A 23906-nucleotide genomic window follows, 5' to 3' on the forward strand; every position below is an offset into this window, starting at 1 on the left:
TTGCATTCATACAACCAGCGAACATGTGAAAAAGGGAGCTTTGGGTTCAAACCTGCTGCCTCTGTTTCTGATCTCCTAGGTGCCATTCAGAAGATCAAATTAACGTGTGGAACTTTGGATTAGGGACAGCAGGTATGGTTCCTCACTTCCCTTCCATGCTTTCCCTGGTTGTCTGAAAAGGGTTGAAGTTGCCTTCTTCTTTTCTGGTAGGATAGTCACTATGTGATAAGTGGAAACCCAGCAGATGAAGCTTTCTTCTTCCTTGAACCTCTGGGTACTTCCAGATGCCTGTTTATTGTGGGATTGGTGCCTCATACATCCAGATTTTGTTTTTTTGCAGCATCCTTACAATGTTTTTGGCATCAGAGGGCCAATCCATACCCCCCAAAAATATATATATATCTGGATTTACCCTTTCCAGGAAGAATCTGATAAGAACAAAAAAAATGTTACCAGTGTCCCATTTGCAATATCTCAGTGGCCTGTTTGCAAATTAAGCCCCCTTCTGGAAGCTTTCTTTGTGCCTAAAAAAATTTAGCTGCTCAAATTTTGCTAGGCACATAGCTAAAAACTAGGATTGTGATGTGTAGAATGGCTAAGTGCTTGCTTTTTGAACCATAAGACCCCCAGTTCAAGTCTTGTAACCATGAGCAATGTTAAGCCAGAAATAAGCCACTCTCCTCCTCGCTCTTGTACCCCACTTGAACTACAGTACAAAAATAACACTGACCTTCTCTGTTTTTACAGTTACTGGAGACATTATGTCGAACACTTTGAACATTGAAAGGGCTGTATAAATCTTAAATAATATTCTTAAAAGTATATGGATTCTTTCATAAAAGATATGAATCCTGTAAAGAAAAAAAAGTTGACTACTCTGGACTGATGACTTCTTTACACTCGCAGTAAAAATAGTTTTAAAGTGATGGAAGGATGCTTATAGATCAGCATGAGGAAAAGGGTAACAGTTATCCATGTGCTACTGTCCATGTCACAGCAAGATGCTCCCTTAGAAGAAGTGATCCTCCCTGCAGATATGTCCTCTTGCATTGGGCTAGCTCTGGTCCATTGTCGGTGTAGCTACATACAGTTAGTAGTTTCTAACAGCTTAGTCCTATATCTGTTCAGAAAGACCATTCAGTTAAATGTGGTTTACTGCCAGGTAAGTTGTAGGATTGCAGCTAAAACAAGAAGCCATGGGTCTCTAGGCTGCCTGGAAGACGAGCCCTCTGTTTAAGAAGCCCTTGTAGCTGACCCCATGTATATGAAGTCTAGAATTTGGTGAAAAACATCTAAATGTTTTGACCCATAAGAGCAGCTGTTAGTGATACTAAGCTCACTCCTTGACAATTGCTGGTGTTGCATAAATGTTAACTAGCAAAAGACAACAAGATAACATGCATCAGAGAAGACGTTGTGCAGCAAGAGGCCAAGAGCCAGTCTCATGAGGATTGTAAGCTTACCTGTACAGTCCTGTTTGAACTGATTGCTTTCCATAATAACTGCTGCTGGTTAACGTCCTAAGATGTCAGGTTAAACTTGAAAAGTAAGTTACAAAGATGACTGCAGATATTTAGCTATACTTTCAGTAAGTGCTGAATAATGCCACAATCGAGTTATTCATCTGACTAAACCAAAATATGCTCTTTTTCCTCCTCCAGGTCACATGATGCTAATTCCCACCAATATTAACTGCCAGTTTGATGCTCCAATGTGTACCACAGTTGTGTTGTTAGAGCTACCACAGAGGCCTCCCAGGGACATGCAAGCCCTGAAGTAATGAAGTGAATTCTACTTTAATAATGCATTGGATTGATTCCCCCCCCAGTGTATTAGTATTTTAGTTTTATGGTTTTTATCTTGGATTATTTTTCCCAATTTGATTTTTCTTTGTCTCCATTTCAAATTCTGAAAAGGGCTAGGAAAAGAATATGGCCTGATGCTTTTTTATTGTTGCTGTTAATAGGTTGTTGCCATTGTTTTTCATGTGTGGCAGAGTTGAAACTTGCAAAGGAACTAAGGTAATAATCAAATAGAAAGGGTATATGTAACAATTATTTTTGAAGAATGTTGTACCTTTAGGTTAAACATTGGGGTTGCTGCACATTGTGTAGATTGGGGTCTACTGGTAGATCAAATGTGTATTTTGTAGTAGCTTAGTATAGGTTTCTAACTTCCAGGGCTTTTAAAGTGGTGCACTTCTAGACAACCCGAGCATTCATCTTGATTTGTTTACAGGGTGATTAGACAACATTGGCTATTTACAGAGCATTCATTCTGTTTGCAGGGAAGTTAGATAATGATGCATCAAAGTAAATGTTATCTCACACTTTCCTGTACATTTTCTTTTCACTTTCCTTTTTGCAAAAAATCCAATTTTGGAAAGTAATGGGTTGTTGCACAAGACCTCCTAATCAACTATAATTGCGCAACCTGAATTTGCCAGTAGGTGATTGAATCCTGCTTGAAAATAGTGACAGTCTGGAAGCATCCGCAGTAACAGGAAAAAGTTGCTTCTGCATTAGGCTGCAAGAATCCTTAATCTGTGATAACTCAGATGTAGAACTGTATTTGTATATGCAGGTCATCCCATCTTGGAATTGTTGATCACAAGCTGAATATGAGCCAACAGTGTGATGTAGCTGCAAAAAAGGCAAATGCTCTTTTAGGCTGCATTCACAGAAGTATAGTTTCCAAATCGCATGAAGTACTAGTTCTCCTCTCTTTGGCACTGGTTAGGCCTCATCTTGAGTATTGCATCCAGTTGTGGACACCACACTTTAAGAAGGATGCAGACAAACTAGAACAGGTTCAAAGAAGGGCAACGGGGATGATCAGGGGACTGGAAACAAAACCCTATGAGGAGAGACTGAAAGAACTGGGCATGTTTAGCCTGGAGAAGAGAAGACTGAGGGGGGAGATATGATAGCACTCTCAAGTCTTTGAAAGGTTGCCACACAGAGTGTAGGACACAGAATAATAGGCTCAAGTTACAGGAAGCCAGATTTTGAGTGAACATCAGGAAAAACCTCCCAACTGTTAGAGAGGTATGACAATGGAACCAATCCTATGGAGGTGGTGGGCTCTCCAGCATTCAAGAGTGTTGGGTATGCTTTAACTTGAATTCCTGCATTGAAGAGAGGGTTGGACCTGATGGCCTTATAGGCCCTTTCCAACTCTACTATTCCATGATTACCATTTCTGCTGGTGCAGACTTTGTATCCAAAACATTTGTGGGAAAATAAAACAAAACTGGATATTATCTCCTGTGCAGAGAAAATCACAGCAACATTAAAGCGTCCCATAGTTTGTATATATTTCCTGCATAGAGAATCAAGAGTTCTTATAGGCTCAGTGATAACATGGAATGGAGATTAGCCTTTTGGTGTGCGTAATTCTTAGATTTTGCTATAAAACTGAAGAGAATGGTCCAGTCCCTCACTGTATCCTACTTTCTACACACACAGTTCTGCACATAATTCCTGTACCACCAGCCCCCTTCCCCCGTGTTTTCCAATCCCTGCATACGGTTCTGTTTGTTCTCATTATCACATTCAAGAGACACACTAGATTGTATCAAAACTCTTGTAATAATATCTTTTTCTTTCATAATATTTGGTGAATTTTGGAAAGTGCTAGCAACATGACATACTGCTGTTAGCTTCCAAACCACCTTCATATTTCATTAATTTTTGAACTTTAGAGATTTAGATTCAAATCCTGGTTTTAATTTGCAGTGCAGATTAGTCAAATAGGATGTATATTCAGATCACTTAATATGGATTTTACTCTTTAAAACCCCTTAACCACTCCATACTTAACAGTCTTCATAAAGGATTGGATCATAGAGAAGGGATTTTAATCCATATCTGTGGTTTTAAGTATGAAACCAGTGGTTGGTAGTTATTCCATATTAATTAACAAGAAATATAAAGATATGATCTTATGTATGGGGCATTAATTTATTTTGTTCTGTAGTACATATTCACACATACATATTCACATCACAACTGTTCTAACTTTTCTATCATTTTTATTTTTTCTTTGCTTAAGGATTAATTGTTTAATAAAAAAAATTAACCAAAGTTATATAGACAGCATGAAGATGTATACAATGAGGCTGTACATGAAAAGAAACTAAAACATTCCAAAACATGTTTACAAACCTCAGAGAAGAAATATTGAATACATCAAATATGATCTCCTAATTAACATTCATAATTAGAATAATAACAAGAAGTCAACTGTGGGTGCAGTTCATTGAATTGGGAGCCATGCAAAACCATGGTAGCTCCTGCTTGCTTGAGTGGGGCTTGTACTGAAGAATGTAATGATGGATTCAACCCTATATTGTTAGCTTATGAAAGGACTTGGAAGCAAGGAAGGGAATGAAGAAGCAGACACTGAGCAACTGCACCCCGGCAAATATGAGGCATCTCTCTGCTCCCCTCCCCATATCATAAGTGCTAAGTAATGGCCAAGATGAAATGAAATAGACACTATACAGTGTAGCAAATTAGTATATTAAGGGAAACCATTTTAAACAGTTCAACACTTGTCCGATAATTGTTTTTCTTTCAGTTACTCTAATGCAGTTGTTAAGTTATTTATAATAATGTATGAATGACTCATTCTGTTAAAGGTGGAGAAATGTTACATTACAATGTTGCTACACTAGCAGCTACGACTATATTACTGTTTTTACTGTTCTTTTGCAGCTTTGTGTTGGAAAGGTAGTGATGCTTAAGAACTAAGCACTGAGTTCTTATATAGAGAACTGGCCAGCTTCAGTCGATGTAAGAATACTGAAGTGGGCTAATGTCGATATTTTAAATTTTCCTTCTTTCTTTTGAGTTTGTCTTTCATATGTGTCCAAATAGAATAGTTAGCTGGATTTGTCTTTTAAATTGATGTATTCATGCTGGATGTATTTTCTTTTCTTTGAATTTGGCAGGCTCTCCTGTGAGGTTGGAAACAAATTGTTATACCGTTACCCATCTGGATGTGGGAGCTTTGAAGGGGAAGAGAGAATATTCAGAACTGGTAAATGGATTTGCATGAGGTTCAGAACTGAGCCAACTTCTGAAATAAGATCCCTGAACTTGAATAGATGGCTCTTCAGCAGTATCCAGATGCTTTTAATATTTCTCCAGTAGAGGATAGGAGATTGTGTCTAAATGGAACACCCTGGATTTGGCATCTCCTTGAAGAATGTGTTGGGAATGCGTGGGAGTATTGGAGTGTTGTCATAGGCCTGATCTCCATTGTCTGCTTTCTCTTTGCTGCACTACCGTGAGTTTAAAATCTTTAACTACTTCTCAGATTCATACATGAGTAATCTTGCCTGAAGCTCTTCTCAGAAGCTGCCTTTTTGGTTTATTCTTTGATGCATTTCTGTCCCTATCTGCATCATATAAATAGGATATGCCAGAGCAGCATGTTTCTTCTGTTTAAAGCAATATTTGATGGTTGACAAATTAGCTTGCTATACTCTACTGTTGTGGTGACTTACTCTAATCTGTGCTATTTGGAGCAAATAAGAACACGTCACCCCTTCTCCTTTGATCTCTGCATCATTAAACGCATGGGTGCATTTCACACAAATGGGGAGGGCAGTACATCCTCTAAGCTGCATTCTGTCCATTCTGTTGTTGGATTCAAATGACAAACTGCTGCACTTTGGTTGCTTTACTCCTGACTTCAAGGAGACTGCACCTCTTGCGGGGTGGGGGTGAGGAGTAGAGCTAGTAGTAGTGTAAACTGAAGCTTAATCCAGAGAAGACTGAGACACTGTTAGTGGGTGGTTCTCTAGATTGGATGGATGGGTTGTGGCCTTACATTCCTTTACACTCCCTCTTGGGGATATGTAGATTGGGGGTATTTCTGGATCCATTACTGTTGCTTGAGGCTCTCGATCAGAGACCCTTCTCCATGTGCCCCCTCCACGGGAGGCTCAGAGGTTGGCAACATGAGAACAGGCCTTTTCAGTGGTGGGCCCCAGCTGTGGAATACTCTCCCCAGGGAGGCATTCCTGGTGCCTCCTTTATCTGCCTTTAGGCTCCAGACCTTCCTTTTCACTCAGGCCTTTGGCACTTGATGTTTTTTATTGTATGTCTTTAATTCTGTTTTATATTGTATTTTATTAAATCTGTTCTTAGAGATCATTAGGTATGAGGTGAGATGACTAACAAATGAAATAAATAATCGATATATATACTATTTTTGGTCATGCTGGCTGGGGCTGATGAGAGTTGAAGTCCAACAAAATCTGAAGTGTAGTTGGTTGGGGAAGGTTGGTGTAGCAGCTTGCAGCATAGGAAGAGATGGCAGGTCCTGCAGACTGAACTGTTTATGTTATAGCGGTGTTGGACTGTATCCAGGGTTCTGTGTCCGTTGCTCAAGGGCTCTTGCACTAGCAGACAGGTGAGGTTTAATGTTGTGCAACAAAGGAATCCAGCACAACAGTTACACTAGTGGAAACTTATTGTACAACAGATTGTTGCCCAATAGATTGTACAACAAAGTTACCAGCAACCCACTTAGGCATTCTCTTCTACAGCAATGTTCTGTTGGTCCAAAATATTTTACCAGAGGAACAAGTATACTGCTGTGTGACTTTAACATAGCACTACAGAGGATACAACCCCTTGTAATAAGCCCACAAAGTTAGTAGCCTGCAAAAAAAAATAAAAAATCCTAGCCTGTTGTGGGGGCTGGCAGAGTTGGGGCAGAGAACTCTGCCTCCTTCAGCAGCCAATGTGTTTCTACTCTGGGCAAAGATGAGGGACTTCTTTCCTCTGACAGCCTGCTTGGTTTCTCTGCTAAGTGCAGAGGAGAGATGAAATACAACTTTACTCATCCAACAGCCTGCATATTCACCTGTGTGCAATTCCTTGTCACTTGTGGCTACTAGGCAAGTGTTTAAATATAAGGGCTGTGTTATAATTTATTATTGCAAGTCATGTGTGCACCAGGAGAAACAGTCTCCATCTGTTTGAACCTAAAGGGGACGCAATAGAGCTTATAAGTCTCCAGAGTCCAACCTGCTGTGATAGCAACAGTGTAATGCCATCTCTTGGAACAGGCCAACTGACTGCTCTGCTGATATGATGTAACCAACATGGTGCCTTCCAGGTGTTTTGCACTACAACTCCGATTATTGTAGTCTGGCACTGTTACAGGAGCTACGTAATACTTATTCTGCAGTTGTAAGAAATCAGTATTTTAGTGTGGCAGCACCTACACTTTGGAACACCCTGCCTATTGATATTAGGCAGGCACCTTCGCTGTATTTTTTTCAGTGCCTGCTTAAAACATTTTTTGTTTAGGCCTGTCCAGACATGTAGAAGTTATATTTTTTTTTAGCTTATTGTTGATTTTCATTTAACTGTCTTTTTATTTACTGATAATTTTAATGGGTTTTTTTGTGAAGCACTTTGAGCTTTTATTACAATCAAATGCTATATAAATGTTGTTAAATAAATAAATAATCCCTGACCATTGGCCATGCTGGCTGGGACTGGTGGGAGCTGTAGTCCACCGCATCTGGCGGGCACCAGCATGTTGGTTACTCCTGATGTAACCTGAAGAGCAGTATACAACTTTTAAAAACAAGGAGCCATACTTGCTTCTACATATAGGACATGTACCTGTGTGATGCTGTGCGTTCACTGTGACTCTTTCTGGTACCTTATCCTTAGATGTAGATGTACTGCCCTCAAGTGAATTCCGACTTATGGCGACCCTATGAATAGGGTTTTCATGAGGCTGAGAGGCAGTGACTGGCCCAAGGCCACCCAGTGAACTTCATGGCTATGTGGGGATTTGAGCCCTGGTCTCCCAGGTCATAGTCCAACACCTTAAGAACATAAGAAGAGCCTGCTGGATCAGGCCAGTGGCCCATCTAGTCCAGCATCCTGTTCTTACAGTGGCCAACCAGGTGCCTGGGGGAAGCCCGCAAGCAGGACCCGAGTGCAAGAACACTCTCCCCTCCTGAGGCTTCCGGCAACTGGTTTTCAGAAGCATGGTGCCTCTGACTAGGGTGGCAGAGCACAGCCATCACGGCTAGTAGCCATTGATAGCCCTGTCCTCCATGAATTTGTCTAATCTTCTTTTAAAGCCATCCAAGCTGGTGGCCGTTACTGCATCTTGTGGGAGCAAATTCCATAGTTTAACTATGCGCTGAGTAAAGAAGTACTTCCTTTTGTCTGTCCTGAATCTTCCAACATTCAGCTTTTTTGAATGTCCACGAGTTCTAGTATTATGAGAGAGGGAGAAAACCTTTTCTCTATCCACTTTCTCAATGCCATGCATAATTTTATACACTTCTATCATGTCTCCTCTGACCCGCCTTTTCTCTAAACTAAAAAGCCCCAAATGCTGCAACCTTTCCTCGTAAGGGAGTCGCTCCATCCCCTTGATCATTCTGGTTGCCCTCTTCTGAACCTTTTCCAACTCTATAATATCCTTTTTGAGATGAGGTGACCAGAACTGTACACAGTATTCCAAATGCGGCCGCACCATAGATTTATACAACAGCATTATGATATCGGCTGTTTTATTTTCAATACCTTTCCTAATTATCGCTAGCATGGAATTTGCCTTTTTCACAGCTGCCGCACACTGGGTCGACATTTTCATCTTGCTGTCCACTACAACCTTGAGGTCTCTCTCCTGGTCGGTCACCGCCAGTTCAGACCCCATGAGCGTATATGTGAAATTAAGATTTTTTGCTCCAGTATGCATAATTTACATTTGTTTATATTGAATTGCATTTGCCTTTTTTCTGCCCATTCACTCAGTTTGGAGAGGTCTTTTTGGAGCTCTTCGCAATCCCTTTTTGTTTTAACAACCCTGAACAATTTAGTGTCATCAGCAAACTTGGCCACTTCACTGCTCACTCCTAATTCTAGGTTGTTAATGAACAAGTTGAAAAGTACAGGTCCCAATACCGATCCTTGAGGGACTCCACTTTCTACAGCCCTCCACTGGGAGAACTGTCCGTTTATTCCTACTCTCTGCTTAACCACTACACCACACTTAGCGTGCACATATGTGTAAGAAAAGACCCCAGATGGTGGTGTGAGCCAATGTGATAGAGTATAGCGTCTTTGGTTTGGGAGGCTTAGATTTAAAACAAAAATCTCAGTCATGAATTCAGCAGATACGTATCACTCAGATTCGTCATTTGTACAACAGGAATACTTGAGACCATCTCTACATGTTTATTGTGAGGAAAAATGAGGGAAGGTTTGGAAAGAACTTTGCTCAGTGGCGTATTGTGAAAATTGTTACAACCATTATTGCATGGCAAGAAAGAGAAGGGAAGAAGAATGTGACTGACTTTATGAAAAGCTGGCTTTGTATTTACTTAGCCAGTAGGTTAAGGCTGCAGTCTTATACACACTTAGCTGTGAGACAGCCCCGTTGAACTCAACCAGACTTACTTCTGAATAGACAGATTTACAATTGCACTATAGCCACTCTATTCTTACTTCTGTTTTCTGTCAATGTTCTCTGGAAATGAAAGAGCGTTAAAATCATTGGGGGGAATCCATATCCCATCTGTAGTCAATGGCAAAATTTTGGATTGCCCTCATTGCACCAGTTATTGTTTCTTTTTCAATTGCAATTTAGTTTCTGTGCATGCATTTCAAGTATGGAGGATGGCAATAGCAGGAACAGCGCACAAAATTATCCCAGTTGGGGGGAAATGGCTGAAATTAAGTGGGATTCAATTTGAAGTCTGTTCACAGGGAAACCTGTAACTTATTGAACCAATTGTCTGGAAATTGGTACAGAATAAAACCTCTGTTACAAAGCCTTTGAGTCCCTAGGATATTGTTCAAAAGAGGTGTTCTCATTAAAGATGTCACTTTTTGTAGAATGGGATTTTTTCTATAGGCCATTTTTGATAATGAGCTCTGTGATGCCCTTCCCTGGCTCTCCCTGTCAGGTTCCTACCTGCTCGTGGCTACTGCCTTTCACTAGGCACCACCAGGGACTCCACCAGTCCAGACTGTCCTTTTTTATGGTTTCTCTCCCCGCTCTAGCACAGATCTCAATAGATCCCCCTGCTAGGCACTCCTTTTGGACTGACGAATAGTTTTTCTCCCTCGACGTCAGCTTGCGACTCAGATACGCCACTGGATGTCTGGTGCCTTCTCTCTCCTGCAGCAAGACGACTCCCAGCGCGAGGTCCGACGCATCCGTAGCCACAATGAATGGTTGCTCATAGTCTGGTGCTATTAATATAGGTTCTTGGCACAAGGCTTGCTTCAGCAGATCGAAAGCCTTCTGACATTCATCCATCCATACCACACGCTCAGAACACTTTTTCTTTGTCAACTCATGCAAGGGGGTTGCTATTTCCCCAAAATCTTTCACAAACTTTCTATAAAAACCAGCCACACCTAGAAATGCCCTAACTTGTTTTTTAGTTAAGGGGATAGGCCACGATTGTATTGCCTCCACCTTGCTCCATAAGGGGGTGATTTTCCCACTCCCCACCCCATGTCCTAAATAGATTACTTCACTCACAACTTTCCCATTCACACGGTACGGCACAGATCTGATTGGGGCATGATTTCCAGTATCAATGGAATGTCTGGGTATACTGGTTCGGCCAGGTTTATTTCTAAAGAGATCTCCATAGTTTTTCAAAACTCTCAGAATCTCTTCTTTTACTTCCTCCTTCACCTCCTCTGACCATTCCAATTGATCTACCCCTCCTTTGTCTTTGCTTTCCTGTACCAAATCTGGAAGTTCAGGCCCACTTCCCTCAGGGAATAAGGTAACTTGCAACACCTTTGCATCCCTGGTATGGTAAGGTTTTAACATATTTACATGAACCACTTTGTTTTTGTTTAATTGGTCTGTGGTAATTACATACGTCACTGTGTCAAGCTTTTCTCTTATGGTATATGGTCCCTCCCAGTTAGTCTGTAATTTATCATGTTTCCTGGGTATGAATGCCATAACCATATCTCCCACATCATACACACGTTTCCTGGGTGTTCTGTCATGCCAGTAACTTTGCTTCTCCTGAGCTTGACTCAAATTCTTTTGTACAGCTTCCATCATCGATGTTAATTTGGTGCGGAAGTCTAATACAAAATCAACTACAGATGTTTTGTACTCTCCCAGGGTTCCTTCCCATGAATTTTTTAACAGTTCCAAAGGTCCCCTCACTTTTCTAGTGAACGTCAGTTCAAAGGGTGAGAAGCCTGTTGACTCCTGAGGGACTTCTCTGTACGCGAATAAGAAGCACCCCAAACGTTCATCCCAGTCTTGTGGGTGATCTTGAACATAACTTCTTATCATGCCCTTCAGAACCCCATTAAATCTCTCAGTCAATCCGTTAGTGGCTGGATGGTAAGTGGTGGTCTTTAGATGTTTTAGACCACAACACTTCCACATACATTGCATCACGTCTCCCATGAATACACTGCCTTGATCCGTCAGCACTTCATGAGGGAAACCCAGCCTCATAAAGATTTTTAACAAAGCCTCTGCCACTACAGGGGCTTCTACGGATCTTAATGCTTCCGCGTCTAGGTACCTGGTGGCAAAATCCACCACCACCAATAGATATTTCTTGCCATGCCTTGTGGGTTTGGAAAAAGGGCCCACCAAATCTATTCCCACTCTATAAAAGGGTTGTCCAATTATAGGAAGGGACTTTAAGGGTGCCTTAGTCTTTACTCCACTTTTTCCCACCTTTTGGCATATACCACAAGATAGAAAATGTTGTTTTACATCTTTGGAGATATTTGGCCAATAATAGTGTGCAACCAATCTCCTCTTGGTCTTTTTTATTCCCAGATGTCCTGCACATGGGACATCGTGGGCTACCTCTAGCAATCTGGTTCTGTATTTGCTAGGTACTATCAATTGCTTCACTGGTTCGCATTCATCCTTTCTCTCAGCAGGCATCCACAGTCTATATAAAATCCCATTCTCACACACAATTTGATTCCTCAGCTTGTCAGTAAAGGGAATCTTTTGTGTCAGGGCTTGCTCCTTTATTTGCTTCAAACTTGTATCCCTATTCAGTTCTTCCCTGAACTGCTCTGTTTCTTGACTAGAGACCATTTGATACAAGTTGTTTCTTTCAGCAGGCCTTCCAGGGGTTGCTATGGTGACCGTAGGCTCGAAAACAGGTTCCACCCTGTTTCCTTCAGCCCCTCTTAACATGGCTTCTGTTTCTCTGCCAAGTTGTTGTCTAGTTACCACATATATTTTTCCTTGTGCCCCCATTACATCTCTTCCCAGTATCACTGGTTCTTGTTGTTGGGCATTAATACCTACTTTATATTTTCCCTCTCGGCCTCTCCACTGCATTTTCACTAGGGCCATGGGTAAGCTTTCTGGTTGACCCCTCGCTCCTTGGATAGTCACCGTTTCCTGAGGTAATATTTCCTCAGATTTTATTAAATCTGGCCTCAGTAACGTCTGAGCGGCACCAGTATCAAACAATGCCCAATAATTTGTCCCTTGAACACACACTTCTTCTCTCAGACTTGAATCAAGGTCTTTTACTTCTGTCCAGTTTATCTGGCAGAACTGAACCTTTTTCGTTGTTAGATCTTTTGGTTCTGTTTTTACTGCCCTTGCCTGAGCAGGATTACTAATGGGGTTGGCAACCTCACATTGAAAACGTAGGTGCCCCGGTCTACCACATTTATAGCATAATTTCTCCTCCATTTTAGGGTACACAGATCCACTCTGGGGTGTCCTGTGCCCTTCAGATTTTACTGGAGGACACACTCGCTGGGGCACCACATCCTTTTTGCTGCCATTATATGGTCTGGGTTTAAACTCTCTTGATGTTTTCCCCACCCAGCCAGTTCTATTGGAGGCAAAGTGATCTGCCATCTCTGTGGCCTCCTGCACCGATGTAGGGGAACGGTCTTTGACAAGGAGCCTTATTTCTGGTGGTAACTGATGGAATAATTGATCCAGTATCGTGAGGCTTTTCACCTCTTCCACTGACTGAGCTTTGGCACTACTCATCCACTTTCCAAATATATCCATCAACTTTGCTCCCAGTTCAACAAAAGACCTCCCTGCTTGGATCTGACAGTTTCGGAATAATTTTCTAAAATAGTCAGGTCCCAGTCTGAATCTTTTGTATACTGCCTCTTTAAACTCGGCATATGTGACGGGCTTGTCTGAGGGGAAATATTGGTATACCTCAGCCAATTCCCCTTTGATCAGGTTTGATAAATATTGCATATATTTATCCTCCGGTAGCCCCCACAATTGAGCTGCCTTTTCAAAAGTGCTGAGGTAAATCTGTGGATCTTGTCCAGGCTCAAACACTGCAAAATCTTTCGGTGTCACCTTTATTTTAGTTTCATTTCTGTCCTTTCTTGTTTCATCAGAATGAAACTTCTCTCTTTCAAACTTTAACTTTTCCACCTGTAATTCAGCATCCAATGCTCGTTGCTTCTCCCTCTCCTCAAACCCCATTCTCATTCTCTCAATTTCCAACTCCCACTGTTTTTCCTTCTCTTCCGTTTCAAAGACCCTCTGCTTGTATTTTTCCTCAGCCTCCCTCCTCAATCTCTCAGTTTCCAACTCCCGCTGTTTTTCCTTCTCTTCCATTTCAAAGACCCTCTGCTTGTCTTTTTCCTCAGCCTCCCATCTTAACTTCTCTCTCAAATACTCTATGTAAGCGGGATTGCTTGAGTACCCTTCTGGGGTCTCTTTCCTGACAGGTTGTTTTTGCTGGGCAGTTGTAAATCCTATAAGTGCCACCCTCAATTCGTCTACTCCTTTACTCTCGTGAGGTAAATTGAATGTTATGCACTTCTCCACCATCTCCTCTCTTTTCATCTTTATATATTCAGCCACTCTTTGCCAGTCACTCTCACAAGTAATCTTTATTTGTTATTTCTGTTTGCCACACCACTGTTAGGGATTCTCTAGTATTCGAATCTGGATTCTCTGTTGTTCGTATCCCACCGCTACAGCCACCACCTGTGACGCCCTTCCCTGGCTCTCCCTGTCAGGTTCCTACCTGCTCGTGGCTACTGCCTTTCACTAGGCACCACCAGGGACTCCACCAGTCTGGACTGTCCTTTTTTATGGTTTCTCCGCTCTAGCACAGATCTCTTTTTTTTATCATTAATTTTATTCAAATTTTCAAACAAAACAAAACAAAACAAAACAGAAACAAATTAAACAATAAAATAAAATGTTGACTTCCGATTTGTCGCAGATCAGTTATAGGTCTATGATATATAATAAACCTGTCTCTTAATATATTACAAAATCACTTTCCTCCAGTAGTTATCTTAATTAATCATCAAATCTCATTAACATCACTTTATTCTTTCCGCAAAAAGTCAAAGAGAGGTTTCCACTCCTTGAGAAATATATCCCTCAATTTTTCTTCAAATAAACATGTCAATTAATCCATCTCATCAAGTCTACTAGGACCAGTAATTTCAATAGCCATTTTTCCATTATCAGTATTAATTCCATCTTCCAACTTCCATCCTTGCACCCATAATAATCTTGCTGTCATAATCATATAGTAAGAGACTGATGGGAATTTCCTTCTTCACAAATATTTCCTTGCCATCAATTCTGAATGTGTTGCTGAAATATTGTTGTAAAGTCATATCTCTGTTCCTCTTTTTTACGAAATGCACTAGCACATCTCTTGAGAGTTTTTCCATTGTCACATATCTGGAATTAATTCTATAAATTTTCTCTATTTCAAGTTCCATCAAATCATTCCAGTCCAGAAATTCCATCGAAACATTGATAGCTTCATCTCTGATATCTTCATCAATTTCTCCAGGGACAACGCCGAATTCCAAACAGTAATCTTTATCTCCAGGATCCACAAACTCCAAATATTTTTCCAGTTCCACACTTGATATATCTGTTCCAATCTCCAGGACTTGCATCCTCCCTTCAATTTTTGCCATAAAGTCCAAATCTTTTTCCAATTCCACGTTTGATATATCTGATCCAATCTCCAGAATTTGCTCCTTCCCTTTAATTTCTTTTTCATATTCTATTGCTTGTCCATCTGCTTCTTTTCTCATATAATCCTTTATTTCTTTCAACTCCTGTTTCACTTTGCCAAATTCAGTTGCCATCTCTTGTCTACTCTGTCCCAGTTCTTGTTTCGTTATCTTAATCTCATCCATTATCTTCTGAAACATATCCAGAGGGGAAAACCCTTCCAGGGGTACATCCAGGGTCTCTGCCACTTTTTTGATTGTCATTCTTAAAGCTGAAAAAAAACCCTTCAAATTTCCAATATAGCCACAATTCCCAAGTAAAGAGTAATTTGCTTTTTTTTCCAGCAATAAGGAAGTTAATATTCCAGGCCTGTTGACATCTGGCCAGCACAGTTCTTATCTCCCGCACGTCCAAGAATTCAAAACAAATTTGGTTCACAGCGCTGAACAATTAGTAACATACACGAACAGCAGATTCGTCTAAAGAAAGTAGTCCAAGAAAAAGTAGTCCCAGACATATATCAATCAAATAATCATCTAAATCAGATTTTCTCTTCGGATAAGTTGCCCCTCATCCGTTTTAATCTTTATAGTTTCCAAATTCAGGCCTGCTTTTTGCCATAAAAAATAAGATAAGCTTTTTAAATTTTCTTTCCTCCTCCTTAATTCCTTGTATAAAAGAGAGAAGTGTAACTCACCCAGGTATCTTAATTGCTGAATCTTAAACAAATCTCTTTTACTGTAGTAATTTAAGCCAAATGATAAGATTAGACAGAAGAAAGCTCGCCCGTTGTGGATCGTTTAAAATAAAAAACGTCTCACTTTTTTTCAGCCTAGCTTGCTGGACGTCCTAACTCCGTCCTCGGCTGCTAGGTATGCCTTCCTTTCCCGGAAGATTGCTCCGCCTGTAGCTGCCTCTGAGATGAGCTCTGTCTCAGAGGAAGCTTTTTTCAGTTTAAAATCAGTCTAAAGGGAACTTTGACTGGTGTAAATGTTCTCCCAGGCAAGGGTGAACCGAATAGATTATCCACAGAAACTTCGTTGGGCTGTCGGTGGCTGGAATTGATCAGGAACTCCCTGGGAAAGGAACGCTCTAGCACAGATCTCAATAGATCCCCCTGCTAGGCAGCACCACCAGTCACGTTCTACAACCAATGTTCCCAGAGACCTTGCTTGAGTCTCTCTATCCGGTTACATTCGTGACTGCGTGCCTATGCTGTTCCCAACCCCCTTGTATCAATGCAGATAACTCATAACTCGGGGTTGCTCTGGATACTTATAATGTTATCTTCTCCTCTTCACCGCTGCCACCATTTGTTACTGTTTCCCTTCAGCCTTGGTTATTACCTTACCCTCCCTTCTGGTTTCTGAAACCCCAGCCAAGGATCAGGCCTTCGGTAAACCAAAATAGTATTTATTAAATAACATTAATAACAAGATAACTTTGATAATGATCTACAAGCTTATGGTTTCATCTATTACTGTGATATTTGACTTATTACTAATCCGAACTCCACCTCCCTCCTTCTCCACACTCTCCTGACATACACCAACTCACACCCACCTCCCAACTCCACCAAAACAACCCACTCACGTCCACCCAGATTCAACTGTCATCCTTCCATTTATACTCTCAGCCATCCAAACACTTCGCCAATCATCCAGCATTCTACTGCTCATTTACTCCCTCCTCCTCTTTCATTCCACTTACCATGTATCTTCTATACAAACAGCACTTACCATATATACATTAATACAGGAACATCACAAGCTCCATGAGCAGTTTTACAATTCAAAGTCTTGAATAAAGGTCTCAAGTCTGTTATGATAACTTTGTGTGACCCTAGCCATTTTTTAAATGTGAATGTGCTTTTTTTTAAAGGGTCACTTTCTGAGCATGACAACTGAAGCATTCTACAAGCAATATCTAGTAGCCAGCTCTTGTTGTGTATTTTCCATCAGGGTAGATTAGCAAAGTGTAAAATGTCCATTCCTGTACTATTTATTTTATGTATTTATTAATTAAAATGTCTATCCCACACTTTTTCTACCAGAGAATTCATAGTGGTTAACAGCATAGAAATAAGCAGAGCTATATTAAATCATAATAAGGTAAACACTCATAACCATTTTGAAAATGTCTAAGTTCTCTTGGGAGTAACCTACTCCCCATCTTCAGATTTTATTTATGCAAATTGCAGTGTGGATTTATTTTCTCCCCCAGTCAACTCTATGTTGCCTATCAGAATGGAAAAGTGGATCAAGCCCTCTCATTGGGCTTTCTACTATGCTGGATTGCTGGAGACCTAACCAGTTTTATCGGTTGCTATTTGACAAATCAACTTCCAATACAGGTAAGCATATTTGGCTTGGTAGATACCCAAGGGCCACTTACGCATGTTCTTATTTTACTAACTCACCAGAACTATATTAACTAGGAAAAAGTGGTTTTCTTTCCATTTTAACTGAGTGTTTCTTTTTAACGTTTGCTCTGTTAATGCTCCTTCTCTTTGCAGTCCATAGCACAATCTCTCTTTCTGCATCACCATAGATATCTCTGAACCTTTCCCCCCACTTCTCTTTACACTTCATAGTGTACTATTTCTCTCTTCGCTTCCATGAGGTTGGCCCCTGATAGGACAGAATGCTGGATCAGATGGGCCTTTGGCATGATCCAGCAGGGTTCTTTTTATGTTCTTATCTCTGCTACGCTATCTTTGTCTCGCTTCCCACACACAGATTTCTTTGAAGCTCCATCTCTGTTACCACCGTCTCTCTCTGCATCCCACAGAATACTCTCTGGTCTCCCGGCATCCCATCTTTGTTACTCCCTTCCTGCCTCTTTTTTTACCAGCACTCTTCTTCAGCATACAGAGCTTTCACTCTCTCATCACTTCACACTCTCTCAGTTAGAGATGAGGCTATGTGACATGGCTGGCCGGCTGCAGCAGTCTGGAAAAGCTGGCACCACATCTGCCATCTGTTTCTGAATGCATGGAGGGCAAGAAACAATGTAGACACAGGGACACAGTAATTCTCTGATTCACATTTGATAGCCTTTAGCAGGCCTTAGATTTTTCCCATGAAGAGGTGGGAAAGCACCACAAGCAACAAAAGTCTGAATTCTTGCAAGGCACAACAGAAAGTCTGGGAGGGTTTCAAGAATGGGTGGGCTTATTTTGCACAGGCACAGTGTAGATAAATGTAGGTTGGTACACAAGCTTTCAAATCTCACAGTGCCCTTAACTGGGCAGAATAAAAGTTCCAGTTAATTTAAAAGTTTACATGTTCTTACATTAAAGTACGTTGACTGACTGATACAGACAAATATTCACATTTGTTGAGGTTACCTACAAAAGTCCTCTTGAAGCCTCCAACTACAAGGGTAAACAGTGAGTAGGAGCTTGAGGTTATTGAGTGTCCTGCCACTTGAAAGTTACTGGTGACCATCTTTGCTGGCTTCTATGAGATCCCATAAAACTTTCTGATTGAGGTTGGAACATCAGGATAGTTAATTCCAGCATTTGATTTTCATGGCTATTTCTAGACTGCAGTTTTAATGTACCAATCCATTGCTTTCTAGTGGGTGTTGCTGTTTGTATTTTGTTTGTTGCCAGTTTCCTTAATTTGTATAAAGATAAAATGGAATATAAGTAAAAATATACCGTTTTACCTGCTTTGGATCTTTTGGACCAACAAGACAACTACTGTCTATGGAAACCTTAATAAATTGTGCAGCATTCTTATCTTTTTCAGATCATCACTCCAATCTTTTACATTAACATGGACATTATTATGATATCCCAGTTTGCCTACTATAAGTTAAACAATCAGAAGGCAACAAAATGTGAGTACTTTGAACAAAGACTGCAGCTGCATGGCATTTGCCGCTCCTTTTAATTTTTCCTTTTCTTAACACTTATAAATTGCTTTAACCCTGGGCATGTTTTTAAAAAGCATGTTTGAACTATGTGATAGATGGCTTGAAACATTCTTGCAGCTTGGGTACATCTGTTTTTAGAAAAGGGTACATCTGTTTTTAGAAAAGGGTACATTCATGAATTCTGAGAGTTGCACACTTCCATGGGCATTGAATAAGAGAAGGAGAATTGGGGATTGTTTTCATTTTTAAAAAATATATAAAGAAAGGAGACTGATTTCGTGTGTGTGTGTGTAAAGTCCCTTGCAAAAGTAATCAGACCCCTGACCAATGCTCTCATATTACTGAATTACAAATGGTACATTGTAATTTTGTTCTGTATGATATTTTATTTTGAAACACTGAAACTCAAAATCAATTATTGTAAGGTGACATTGGTTTTATGTTGGGAAATGTTTGTATCACTTGTGCATATTTTATGTATTCTATTTATATTCCAAAGAAATGTTAGATTTCTTTAAAAGCAGTAATGAGGGACTTAGTCGGCCCTGGTTTTTCATTTGCCATTCAAGGTGGTATAAACTTGAAGAACTGTTGTGTAGCCTGGGTCTTGATATGCATCATTCTGTGTTTGATTCTACCCAGTCAGCTACTGCTGCAGAACCAAGTCCAGAGCAGTCTTTCAGGAGCACGTGAGGTACAATCCTGTTTTATATCCTAAGGATTCCTTGGTTTTTGTAACTTCTATGAACTCAGTGCTTGGTGGGAATTTTTGTACTGATCCTGATTCAGATGGTAGTGTGGTATAGAAATTCTAAGTAGTTAAATCCTTATAGTAACCAGTAGACTCAATTTTCAGTCTTATCTATTTAAGATCACTGTTTCTATTTATTTAAAGGATTTTCATTGTATCCGTCCATAGTAATGGATCTTTATTGGTGTCCATAGGTTACAGAATAATGCATTTTGTGTTTAAACCTGAAATTATTTAATTTCTTTGTTTTTGTTTTTTTAAATCTTCAGAAGTCTCATGGTATGATTGAGATGTTAGGCTTTGTGTGTGGTTACATATCGTGTCTGTTTTACTTGGGATCGAGAATTCCTCAGCTGTATAAAAATGTAAGTTTTTATTTTTAAGGACAGTGAAATCCAAGTACAACATTCATTGATCAAGTGGGTCATCAGCTGCAGTCTGATGTATAACCTCTGCTATCCCACTACAGCAGACAGAGAATAGCTTGGTTTGCACACCCCTTTAAACCATAGTTAAAATAAACTATTTATTTTGTGAATGAGCAGCATGCTAGTGAATGCTGCTGAAATTGTGAGTGCTTTGCTCTTCCTCCATTTCTGCTGCTGCCGCATGGCCACTGAACAAGCCATGATCTGGGTTTGTAATGTTGTCCAAACCCAAGCTCATATTTTATTTCCCCCACGCAAACCACGAACAGTAAGAGCAAACCTTGGCTTCTGCTTATGATTTGTTTGGAGAGAAGCAAACCATGAGCCCAGGTTTGCACATAACAAGCCAAACTGTTGCTTGTTTCCCTCCACGGCATGGCAGCAGTAGGGGAGGGGCACAGTGCCTGTGATTTCAGCAGCATACACCAGCCCACTATTCATTCACATTGAACTATGGCTTATTTTAACTATGCTTTAATGCAGACGTGGGGAACCTTTTTGGTTCCACAGGCCAGATCCTTACTGGGATCAGCCTTGCAGGCCAAATTTGCTGTGGCCGCTACCTATCAATCACATTATGTCATTATGACATCACACAATTGACAGGCAGGTGATACCTATCAAAATCCCTTGCAGCGTTCCCAAGTGCCCATTGCTGCTGTGTGAGAAAGAAGCTCTTCTCACAACAGCAGACACTTGGATACCATGCTTCATTCCTCCTCTCCCTTTCCCTAGAAGCCATAGCGGCGGTGTCAGCTGCAGCAGTGGTGGGAGGAAGGGGAGGAAGGAGAGAAAGAAAGCTTTTTTCACTCTTTTGTCCTCACCCCCAGCTGTTGCTGCTGTTGCAACTAGCAACAGAAGGGAGAGCAGGAAGCCATCAGGGTTTCCACGTGCCTCCTGCTGCTGTGCAAAGACCTTTCTTGCATAGCAGCAGTGGGCACTTGGGAGCCATGCAAGAGGAAGGAAAAATGGAAGCCGGCGCTTGCTGGTGGCGCTTGGGAACCCCACTGGCTTCCTCCTCTCCCTTCCTGTACCACCTGAAGTGAGAGAAGGAAAGGCTTTTCCAAGTCTCCCCCCTCCCCCTTCGTCCCCAATATCGGGAACTTACTGAGGGAAAGGGGGGAACTTGGAAAAGACTTAAGATAGCCCCTACGCATCTGTTTGAGTAAATGGGAGTGCAGAAGCTGTCTTAAAGTCTTTGCGAAACCCTTTTTGAAGTACCTCGTGTGGCAAGTTGCTTGAAAGGGTGCTTTCACACAGGGTTTTAATCACCACTCAGTTGATGATGAGTTGATCATTTCTCATTTCATTGAGTTGATGAGTGGGGATTAAATCCTGCTGCTTTTGCTGTGCAGTCTTGTTCCCTTCTGGGAACAGGATTGTGCAGGCAAGGCAGAATTAGACCATGTCCTCCCTCCCATCGGAAGATGTCAGTAGGGACATCAGCTGGTGGGTGGGTGGGCAGCTGGTTTGGGGAAAATGGCACCAGCGAGCAGATGGGATGCCCTGAATGGCCAGGATTGGCCTGGAGGCCAGAGGTTCCCCACCTCTGGTTTAATGTGCAAAGCAGGTCAGTGAGGTCCACTGCTACCCACATGTACTAAAGGAAAGTGCTTCCACTTGCGCACAGGCATACAAGACAAGAGGTCCTCCTTACTGCAGCCTTTCATATGGGTACCATTCTGAAAGGCTCCAACCTTTAGAGTGGGCTTTTGAGGGCTGCTCTTTGTATGAGTGAGCTTAAAAAACCCCGTACATGAATACAGCAGCCACTTCTGCTGGTTTAGATCCCAGCTGTTTAAATTCTTTGTGTACCATCCAAATTTCAAGGTATTTTGGAAAGGTTTTTCAGAAACTGTTCTGATGTTTGTTCAAATACAAACCTCTTCCTTCTTAGAAGAATGAATGAGATTCCAGTTGTTAGTCAATGCAAAGGTTTGCCAGTTTAGACTCAAACTGAAATAATCAAATAAGCAAAGCTGCCACAAAATTATTGTTCGTTACGAATTGTGCTTAAATACTGTCTGAATTTGCAAAAAGCCAATTTGATTTAACAGTGGATTGCTGTTCCACTTTCATATGGCTGGCTAGGCAGTAGTTTGATACAATATTTCACTAATCAAGGAGAGAAGAGGACCAGAGTGATTAAAACAATTGCCCCAGTATGCAAGCATTGCACAATTTACTCCTGGTCAAATGGATTATGCTATGTTCATAACTGAGTTGTATTAAAATTTATTTGGCCAAATAATTGAAAGCTGCATGCTTCTTGTTCAGCATTTAAGACTAATTTGAATAACTTTTCATAACTTCACCAAACATAGTAAAGATTTAATAGATTGCCTGTTAGGTTTAGGATTCCATAACAACACTGGCTTTGGGGAAAGACTTTTGCTTAGTAGTAGAGAGCATATTTTGCATGCAAAGGTCCCAGATTCCATTCCTGACATCTCCAGGTAGGGTTGGGAAAGATTCCTTTGTGAAACCCTGTAGAAAGGCTCTCAGTTACTGTAGACAGTACTGAGCTAGATGAATCACTGATATGATGGTATCGTTTCCTGTGTTTCTATCTTTCTATTTAAAAGGTTGCAGAAGAGAAAGTATGATCAGAGGTGTGTGGAGGCCAAGATGGTTACCGTAAGGTTCCAAATTAATTAATTTCTGGTCATGTGTGTAAAAAAAAAAAACACCTCTGGGGTCTTTTGCTCTAGCACTGCTGTTACATTTATTTTTTAGTTCCAAAGAAGATCCACAGAGGGCACATCTTATCTGTTATTCGCCTTAGCCATGATGGGGAACTTTACCTATGGTCTAAGCCTTGTCTTAGAGATGCCTGCCACACAGTATCTCGTAAATCTTTACTTCTGGCATCATCTTCCTTGGCTTATTGGGAGCTTTGGAGTTTTGTTTTTGGATATTTTTGTATCCTTTTCTGATGAAAATTGGTAATTTTGCAGCAACCTTCTGATAAATATGATTTTGCAGACAAATGATAAAATAATAGCCTTTATCTGAAAAGGCTTGCAGGACTGTAGTGGGGAAACAATATTTGGTAAGGTGTTTTTTTAAAAATATTTTTACCAGTGTTAGTTATTATATCATGGAACAAAGTGTGTGTATTTTGCATGTGTGTATGTGCACATATTTGTTCAGTTGAGAACATATGTTTTTATGCAATCTATATTTGTTAATATATGGGATTCAGAAAGGTCTATGCACCGTCTATGCATTATGATTAAAACTGTAGCTTTGAAAAATTACTTAAGAGGGAAGAAGAATGTTTAAGGTTGCAATCTTATGCACAAACCTCCCTGGGAGAAAAGCTCCATTAACACATTTGAAGTTTACTTCTTAGTAAACATGCATAAGATTGAACTCTATGACTGCTATTCTATATGTATACATCAAGACCCAAGACTTGGAGTCCACCAACATCTGGAGGGTACTCAGTTGGGAAAGGCTAGTATAGCAGCTCACTGCATAGGCAAAGACTGCAGGTTCTGCAGATTGAACTGTTTATTCTACAGCAGCAATGGATTGCATCCAACATTCTCTGACCGCTAGCACAAGGGCAAGGCTTATTGAAGTCAGTGGGGCCCATGTCTGAGTAAACATGCATAGGATTGGCCTATAAAATACATACAATTTTATATAGAATGTAACAGTATTATAATTGATGAAAACTTTAAATAATTGGTGTTGCATAATTTTTATCAGGATGTATTTATTAAATAAGTACTGCACCTTTTTGGCTTTATCCATTCCATTTTTTTCTGGTTTTGGTTTGGCTTTTTCATGGTTGTCATAACCTAACAGCAACAGCACTCTGTTCCAGATAATAACCTATAATTAATCCATAAAGC

General features: G+C 40.7%; 1 protein-coding gene across 6 annotated transcripts in view; it reads left to right on the top strand.

Annotated features, from left to right (window-relative positions):
• Positions 1 to 23906, top strand: part of LOC133389460 (lysosomal amino acid transporter 1 homolog) — a 29873-nt gene that overhangs the window by 679 nt on the left and 5288 nt on the right. For 2 of the 6 annotated variants that reach the window (XM_061637150.1, XM_061637149.1), the window contains exons 2-10: positions 80 to 132; positions 1662 to 1776; positions 4955 to 5043; positions 5154 to 5292; positions 17206 to 17335; positions 18720 to 18828; positions 19434 to 19558; positions 19885 to 19980; positions 22780 to 22965. In XM_061637150.1, the coding sequence (XP_061493134.1) occupies positions 80 to 132; positions 1662 to 1776; positions 4955 to 5043; positions 5154 to 5292; positions 17206 to 17335; positions 18720 to 18828; positions 19434 to 19558; positions 19885 to 19980; positions 22780 to 22965 (1042 nt within the window). The remainder of the gene's footprint in view (positions 1 to 79; positions 133 to 1661; positions 1777 to 4954; positions 5044 to 5153; positions 5293 to 17205; positions 17336 to 18719; positions 18829 to 19433; positions 19559 to 19884; positions 19981 to 22779; positions 22966 to 23906) is intronic. The other 4 variants (XM_061637155.1, XM_061637154.1, XM_061637151.1 and 1 more) reach the window with 3 other exon arrangements.

This window comes from Rhineura floridana, chromosome 7 (assembly GCF_030035675.1).
Source record: "Rhineura floridana isolate rRhiFlo1 chromosome 7, rRhiFlo1.hap2, whole genome shotgun sequence".
Lineage (NCBI taxonomy): Eukaryota > Metazoa > Chordata > Lepidosauria > Squamata > Rhineuridae > Rhineura > Rhineura floridana.